This window comes from Amblyraja radiata, chromosome 4 (genome assembly GCF_010909765.2).
Source record: "Amblyraja radiata isolate CabotCenter1 chromosome 4, sAmbRad1.1.pri, whole genome shotgun sequence".
NCBI lineage: Eukaryota > Metazoa > Chordata > Chondrichthyes > Rajiformes > Rajidae > Amblyraja > Amblyraja radiata.
In genome coordinates this window covers 22,728,162-22,737,307 of record NC_045959.1, presented here as the reverse complement: position 1 = coordinate 22,737,307, position 9,146 = coordinate 22,728,162, and the positions used below count along the sequence as shown (strand labels likewise).

General features: G+C 41.5%; 1 protein-coding gene across 1 annotated transcript in view; it reads left to right on the top strand.

The window, feature by feature from the left end:
* znf236 (zinc finger protein 236) overlaps positions 1-9,146 on the top strand; it is a 140,328-nt gene that overhangs the window by 52,430 nt on the left and 78,752 nt on the right. The window contains 6 exon segments of the mRNA XM_033019066.1: positions 195-417; positions 1,851-2,123; positions 2,828-2,995; positions 2,998-3,027; positions 7,703-7,725; positions 7,728-7,855. Coding sequence (XP_032874957.1) covers positions 195-417; positions 1,851-2,123; positions 2,828-2,995; positions 2,998-3,027; positions 7,703-7,725; positions 7,728-7,855 — 845 coding nt within the window.

Genomic DNA, 9,146 nt, shown 5'->3' with positions numbered 1-9,146 from the left:
AAGCTGCGATTTAAAAATAAATAAATAAAATAAACAATTATTGCATTGCTGTCAAAGTTATCTTGTCGTATATTTCAACCAGATCACATTAACCAGCCTTTTCTCTTTTATGTAATTGTATGAGATAGATTTAAACCTTTACTTGCTTTTTTAAATGAGATTTTATTAAAAGACAACTTTAAATTCAATTACAGCAAGCCTTAGAAAACAGTGGGCTAACTACCATTCCCATTCAAGCTCATCAGTCGGAGTCTGGCCAGCCGAGGGCTTTGTTATCCCGAAGTCAGTCGCAGGATGCACAGGTTACACCCCTTCAACAGACCCAGCCTTCTGCTCCACAGTCACACCAACAGCGTTTGGAAAAGCTGTCTGGCAAGGAGAATGTGGATGTGGTGAAAAAAATGATGTTGTATCCCGGTAAGAATAAGCGGACGGAAACTATCTCTTTAGTCCTTTGGTACGTATGAGATGCCTAATTATATTCATGGAATTTTTCTGGAGTAAGTAGGAGTATTGCCAATGGCATAAGTTAATAACCGTTGACAAAGTCACTTTGCATAAAGTCACTTTGTGTGCTGTGACTTGGAATGCCCTATCTAAAATGGTGGAGGAATATTAAGTAATAATTTTCAAAGGATGGGTAGGAAGGAATTGCAGATGCTGGTTTAAACTGAAGACAGACACAAAAAGCTGGAGTAACTCAGCAGGACAGGCAGCATCTCTGGAGAGAAGGAATGGGTGGCATTTCGGGTTGAGACCCTTCTTCAGACTCGATGGGTGACGTTTTCCTCACGACCCGAGACGTCACTCATTTCTTCTTTCCAGAGTTGCTGCCTGTCCCACTCAGTTACTCCAGCTTTTTGTGTCCATTTTCAAAGGATGATTGGGTAATGGCTTGAAGTGCAAAATAATTGTAGAACAATTGGGGAAAAGCAGGGTCTGCCCGCAAACTGGCACAAACACGAAATGGACTGAAGGACAATCTCCTGTAATGTGTGATTTTAGGATGTGAAGAATCATGCACAAATATTTTTGTCTTTTTAAAAACCTTGATTATGTGTGAATCAAAATCATATTGGGAATAAAATGTCAAGATTGACAAAGACAAGTTTCAGACAGAGGGTGGTAGATTCATGGAACGGGCAGGTATTATAATAATATTTAAAAGCCATTTTGACAGGTACATCGATAGGATAGGTTTAGATCCTATGGCCCATGGGCCGGATCCGGCCCGTAACCGAAATCATCTGGCCGCAGGGGTATTTTTTTTTAAATCGTTTTCGCGACCTGGGAACTGCAGGCAGTCCCGGGGCACGCAGGCGACTTGGGAACTGCAGCCAGTCCCGGGGAAGCAAGGGATCTGGGAACGGCAGCCAGCCCCGGGGCATGCAGGTGACCTGGGAACTGCAGCCAGTCCGGGGAAGCAAGGGATCTGGGAACGGCAGCCAGCCCCGGGGACGCGAGCTGATCTGGGAACTGCAGCTAGTCCCGGGGACACGAGAATCTGGAAAATGCAGAAAACTAATTGAAAACTCATGAAACTAATATGCAATAAAACACTAGTGGTATGTATTATTACTAATTATGTATTATTTGTATGTTTTATTATATGTGGGTGTATATATGTGTGTGTATATGTATGTAATCGTGTGTGTGTGTGTGTGTGTATAATATGTATGTGTATGCATATACATGGGATGGGATTTGTAGATTTTGCTTGGGGAATTATGAATAATTTGATTTTAAAAACTGTTGATGCCAATGAGGAGGAAGTACATATTGCATTTGTATATTCAATTAGATTATTGTAAATAATTCTAGCTTTAACGATTCCTATTCTATATTCTCAGGTTCTGTCCGTCGTGTGAATGGAATTAGGTGGCACATGTGTACATATTGCACTAAAGAATTTAAAAAGCCTAGCGATCTAGTGCGACATATTCGCATCCATACTCATGAGAAGCCCTACAAGTGCACTCAGTGCTTCCGAGCTTTTGCTGTAAAAAGTACCCTCACTGCACACATGAAGACTCATACTGGCATCAAGGAATTCCGATGTCCCATGTGTGCAAAGATGTTTTCTACTCAAGGAAGTCTAAAAGTGCACCTTCGGCTACACACAGGTATCTTTATGATTCACGCACCAATTTGAATTGTTGCAATGATAACCCAGACATGCCCTTTAAAGAGAGCTTTGGACAAGTTCAAGCAAAATGTGCTTAGGACTGTGCCTGGTATCTCCAGACTCATTTCAGCCATTTAACTCTGGCTTCAAGCATAGGCCTCTCGATAAAAAGAAGGAAAGCCCCAGGGATGGTTATCATAGGCTCTGTGTGTTCATTTTATATGTTCAGGCTAATATTTATAAAACTTTGCAAGATGTTGGGATGGAGTGGTCAGCCATGCTCTTGTGCTCTATAAAAAATAATTTGGAGTTTTGTAAGTTCCATACGTTTATCCTTCCTTAGTGCAGTGTGTGGAGGTCAATTTGGCTGAAAAAACACATATGATTCCAGTATGACATTATTGGGACTTGGGAATACCTTTCGAATCTTGAAGGAATATCAGTTATCTCCCACATAGCACCCATTTTGAAGTTTTGTGGTGGATAAGATCTGACTCGGCGATGATCAAGAATTGAATATTTTTGTTCCACATTGTGCAATATCTTCACCACCTCTGCCATTGGAATGAGCCAAAGAATCATGATTTAAAAAAAAATATGTATCTAGAAAGGGAATGTACTTTGCCCTGATTTGTACTAATACTGCATTTTGTAAGATCATCCAATTCTATTTTTCTATTGCTCTTCTGTTCTTGCGATCAGGAGCCAGACCATTTGACTGTCCACACTGTGACAAAAAGTTCAGGACCTCAGGGCATCGCAAAAGTCACATTGCTTCACATTTCAAAAACTTGCAGCTTAAGAAACGATTTCCACGCAAACCAGCCAAGATGCGGATTTTAAAGAACAGCGTCACTTTAACTGATATTCCACTCAGGAGCCTATCCTCATCACCGATTCAGGTAAAGCTTTTATTATATGTGACTTGATGAGAATAGGCAGCAATTGCAATATAATGCATACAGTGCTACGTAACATGTTGCAAATGCAAGATAATGATTATTTTAGTGTACAATAGCAAATGACTAAGAGTTTGTAAACAATAAACACATGGTTTAATTGATGTACACAAACAAAAGTAACATCCATGATGTTTATGTTTCATCTTGACACTTCTGAGAAAAATATTGAACAAAGTGAAAAAGTTGCAGTTTTCTGAGATAAATCATCGTAGTTGAATAAATCAGTTCAAGCATTGTTTAAATTTGATATGTTTCTTATTATTCCCTATTGCACGGAAAATTAATGAATCTTGGTGAATGCCGTAAAGAATCAGTAATTTGACTGCATAAATCGTACATCTGCCATAGAGAAAAAGTTAAACGTGGGACTCTCTAACAAGAGACGCCCAAGGAAAGATTTAAGATAGACACAAAAATCTGGAGTAACTCAGCGGGACAGGCAGCATCTCTGGAGAAAATGAATGCATGACGTTCCGTCTGAAGAAGGTACTCGACCTGAAACATCACCAGTTCCTTCTCTCCCGTCTGGAACTGCAGATGCTGCCTGTTACTCCAGCTTTTTTTTTGTCCATCTTCGGTTTAAACCCGCATCGCAGTTCCTTATTACCCAAGGGAAGACTTGTTGGAAGTTTATATAATTAGAATTCTGAAGGTTTGATGTAGAGAAAACATTCCAATTTTAAGAAAAGAACACAACAGATAGTAATTTAAAAAGAGAGGATATTCAGGAGAATATGTGTTCCATGTGTAAATAGCACAGGTGTCGGGATAGATGGATACAGATAGGTTGAATATTACAAGGCAAAACAGAGCTAAATTTAATCACCTAAGACCTATGGCTACTTTTGGACTGGCAATAAAGCAGTTTGAGCTGACTGTGTTCTGGAGGTATCCTTGGTAACGAGGAAGCAAGTTGCTGAGCTGCTGCTCCCACAATACACTGAGAGGAGACACATTTTGGGGCAGAACTCTCCCTTGTAACAGATTTGTCAGGGCTCCGTAACAGTTGCAATAGACAATAGGTGCAGAGCTAGGCCATTCGGCCCTTCGAGTCAGCACCACCATTCACTGTGATCATGGCAGATCATCCACAATCAGTACCCCCCCGTGCCCTCCTTCTCCCCATATCCCTTGGCTCCGCTATCTTTAAGAGCTCTTTCTAACTTTCTCCTTCAGAGGCAGAGAATTCCACAGATTCACAACTCTCTGGGTGAAAAAGTCTTCCTCATCTCCATTGTAAATGGCCTTCCCCTTATTCTTAAACTGGTCCCTGGTTCTGGACTCCCGCAACATTGGGAACATGTTTCCTACCTCTAGCGCGTCCAATCTCTTAATAATCTTATATGTTTCAATTAGATCCCCTCGCATCCTTCTAGATTACAGTGCATACAAGCCCAGTTGCTCCATTCTATCAACATATGACAGTCCCGCTATCCCGGGAATTAACCTTGTGAACCTACGCAGCACTCTCTTAATAGCAAGAATTCGAAACATCTCTGGTTTTCGAAGACATCTAAAAATTATTGTTTGCTGCACATTAGTTTTTAATTTTTGTAAAAGAAACAAAATCTATTTGTTTAAAAAAAAAATTAGATTTAATTTAGTTTTATGAACTTTAAACAAAGAAATAATTGAAATCATTGAAACGACTTAAATGGAAAAATAAATAACCTTGCTCCTCACCTCTACACAAGTAATCCCCATCCGGATCTGATCATATGCCAGATCTGTTGGCCTGGGATGAGCGTGTTGGACTCTCAGCACAACAGGCTCTGATTTTGCTCTCCATATCGGGTTTTGCAATGGAGCCGAGTATGAGATGCACTGGCATCTGTCACACGCGGCATGTCCTGGTCATAACAACAGGACTTATCTCAGATCAGGTAAATGCAGGCAGTTCCTTTTGGAGCTGCCGGCCACAGCTAGAGTAATCTGAATCAACCTGTTAGCTGAATATCTCTGCTGTATGTTTCTGTGTAACCCGATGAAATCTGAAGTGCGTTAATAACTATCACAAAGGTTGATCTGGAACACTTAAAGGTGTGCCGTCTTTGATTTTTATAATATACTAGACCAAGTGGGACTCGTTGGGTTGCGGGGGGGGGGGGGCCTGCGGCGTCACACACACACTAACCACCCCCCACACACACACTAACACCACCCTTGATATTATATTAATATTATAATTTGTTCCTTTTACCCCATCCCCACCCTATCCACTCACGCATAGCCCCCAACTCGCAGGCGCGGCTGGAGAGAGAGGGGCGTAGAAAGGGCAGGGGCAGAGGGTAAGGGCAGAGGCAGAGAGAGGGCAGCAAGAGAGGCAGAGAGCAACCTACCCACCATGTGCCAACACGAGGACCTTCAGCGAGGCGGCGAGCGTGGCGGGCAAGCGAGCGGGCGAGCGGCAACCATTAGAACCGCTAGTTGGGCCGCCCGCAGTCTTCAGCTATGATCTTTGGTCTTCAGTCCAGGGCCCGACTTCATCTCCGGCTGCGTCTTTTGAATAACGAGGGGAATGAGGGAGGGTTGGGGGGGTGACGTCACTCGTAGCCCGAGGAAGAAGGCACGCAGACCCATTGTTACGTCATCAGCGAAAGATAGTCGTTTTTAAATTCAAAGTTTTGTCAGATTTTTTTTTAACGTTTTCATTAATAACGAGAAATAAAGCATGGAATTTTCAGGTAAGGCGAGTTTGGACTCCACGGGCAAAATATCTACCGGAATATGTCAAAATGTTATCGTTACCGCGTCGTTTTTTTCGAGAAGATCCACATACAAGATGAGAGTTTATAAGTATAGAGATATACATATGCTACACACTAGAGGGTGTTTACCTGCCTAGCTGGCTTCTCAATCCCTTGTGATCCTCCTTGTTCTTCACAATCCTTGCTCCTTTACTTTGCCATTTGCTTCAGTTTATCCAACCTATTTTTTTTTTAATCTGTGACTTCCTTTGATGCTTTCAAAAGCCTATTAACTGTTTGTTTTCCTGTTCTGAGCACTTCTTTTCCCAGTCTTTCCTCTTACTGATGCATTTCTTACTGAGAGACATTTTAAGCTTAGGCATGATAGAAGTTGTCTATTGTAATATAACAAATGAATAGGAGCTGACCACCGTAGATGTAGGTAACCCGTGGATTCAGAGTGATACCAGTTTACTTCTGGTGTCTGGACAGACCAGATTTAAAGACTCCGAACTTCTGTCTAGTCGATGAGACTCAATTGAAATGAGTTTAGATAATTAAATGCAGAAAATCTTAATTGTAAACATAAACTGATAGAACTGTACAATTTATTGATGCCCAGAAAATAAGATGATATTTTCGGGCAAATTTCCACTCAGTAAAAGAAAGGATGTGGCTTTATATTTTTTTCATTCAGCTTGATAATGGACTTTCATTGCTGTTCCCTTTCCAACAACAATTGGTCCTTTTCAATAACCTGTTAGGTACCACCAGTATTTTCTGAATTTAATTTCAAATAAGGCAGAATCTGGAATGTTAACCAACGGGTGCAAAATCTGAATGTGCTGTGTGCAGCTGATGTAAGTTGAAATATCACAGTAGGGCAGGGGTCGGCAACCTGTTTCTGCAGAGGGTCCAGGACACATGTCTGAGCGGATGGCGGGCCACATCTATCACGTGCTCACATAGATCCTGCCCTGGATGGCAGGCATCAAATCACGTGTCACATAGATCCTGCCCATTCGAGGACGCCACCCGGAGCACTGGCCCCTAGTTTACGGGTACTCACGAACACGGCGTACCTACAGGCCATTGCCTTGGCTCTGTCCTGAAGCCGGTGGCTCAAATACTCACACTCACTCGTCCTCGGCGTATTGACAACCCTGATCCCGATAGTGAAGCCCAGGATGCAGTACAGCCAGAGCTCGGTCCTGCTTGGGCGCTTGGCGGCTCCGCAGTTGCGGCCGCCAGCGCAGGCCTCCCTTGCATCACCGCGCCTGGGCACCTCGGGCCCGGAAGGTACCGGAGATGAAGGAAGTCTGCGGGCCAGATGACTACGGGAAAAAAATGTGCTTGTGGGCCGGATGATTTTGGGTTACGGGCCGCATTCGGCCCGGGGGCTGTAGGTTCCCGACCACTGAAGTAGGGGGGTGCTGTTTCAGGTTTGAAGATCACTTGCACATCTGCAAAAATATTAACATAGTATTTTGATGTTGAGTTGCAGATAAAACACCCTGTTGGAATATAAGTATGTTTGCAATATTTAAGTAGAAATTGCCTGGTACTGTAAATGTTGATCTTGTATGACCTCTTGTTTTAATGCTACTACAGAATTTTGATTTGCTGCAATTTAAGTATGAAATTAGGCAGTCGTGTGGCACATTGAGCACCTGTTGTCTTTCTGGATCTGGATGTAATACGCTGCAAAGCTCTAGATAGAGCACCACTCAACACTATGATGGTGGTGGACATGCTAGTCGAGATGCAGATGCTTTCTGGATCTGGTCTAGTGACATCTTTCCTTTCATAATCCTTTTCTCTGCAGGTTTATGCTTTGAGCCCAAAATAAAACCATGAATTTATTCAGAGCTTTCAAAATGTTTGAAAATTAAGTTCATTTCAAAGCTTCCTGTTTTTTCTCCCTGTAGGCCTCATCCAGCAAACCCCACGTATAGCCAGTTGTACAGTCATTATCTGGCAAATGGCATCATTACTGACGGACTGGGTGGGGATAGGCCATACAAATGTGCATATTGCAACAAGGGATTTAAAAAATCCAGTCATCTTAAGCAACATATCAGGTATGAATAATAATATTGTTTGTTTGAAGTGGTTTAAAGCTTCTTGTTGATGTGGATGGTTTGCTTACAATCTGTATAGCTGACACTAATATTGATTCATTCAGTGCAAGAGGGTATTCAACTGTACTGGTTTTATGGAAGAGTTTAGGGATTAATTTAGCGATATAGCATGGAAACAAACCCTTTGGCCATGCAGACGATCGATCACCCGTTCATTCTAATTCTATGTTATCACACTTTCTGATCCACTCCCTACACGCTAAGAACAATTTACAGATGCCAATTAACCTACAAACCCGCAAGTCTTTGGGATGCGGGAGGAAACCGGAGCATCCTGAGGAAACCCACGTGATCGCAGGGAGAACGTTCAAACTCTACAGAGACAGCTCCCGAGGTCAGGTTCGGTCCCGGGCCTCTGGCTCTGTGAGGCCACTGTGCTGCCCCTAAAGTTGTTCTTCTGCTCTTTCCCAATTTTTCTATTAAAAGCTTTTCTTAAATGAAGATAGAAATACTAATGCATCTGCACTTAACACATGCACACATTTTTCATAATATTGCAAATCAATATATTTCTCAGATTTTGTTTCCGCAGCTTCAAGTAAAAAACGTATAAGCTCTGGCCAGTACTAAACAAAATAGTGAATAACTTTTGAAAAGAGATGTTATAAAAGTTTAACTCTACAGCCATGACTACCAAATACAAATCCAGTTTTTAAATATTTGCATAATCATTTATTTGCCACTTGAATGTTCTATTGAAGCCAGCCAGACTTAATGGTCTGAATGGCCTCCAACATTGTAATCATCTGTGAATTCAGATTTCTCATTTTACTTGTCCTCTCATTCTTGGATGCTTTCAACAATACAATACAATACGGTTTTATTCGTCACTAACTTTATTTTACTAACTTTGAATACTCACGGCCATTAGGCGATTCCGTATAATTTTAATGTAAGCCATTTTTTATTTTGTTTTACTTGGAATGGATGAAACATTCAATAACTATGCTATTTGTAATACATTTTAGTTGTATGAATCAAATTGGATCAGATTAGCACTAGTATTGAGGATTTTTTTAAAATGCAGAACCAAAAGAATTATGATTTAAAACACTGCCCAACTCACCTGGAGTCGAGTCAAGAGTGTTTTATTGTCGTATGTCCCGGATGGGACAATGAAATTCTTACTTGCTGCAGCACAACAGAATATGTGAATATGTAAACCTAGTACATAACAGGGAAAGAAAAAGTTCAATAAATAGTGCAATAATAATAGTCTTTGCAGTTGAGA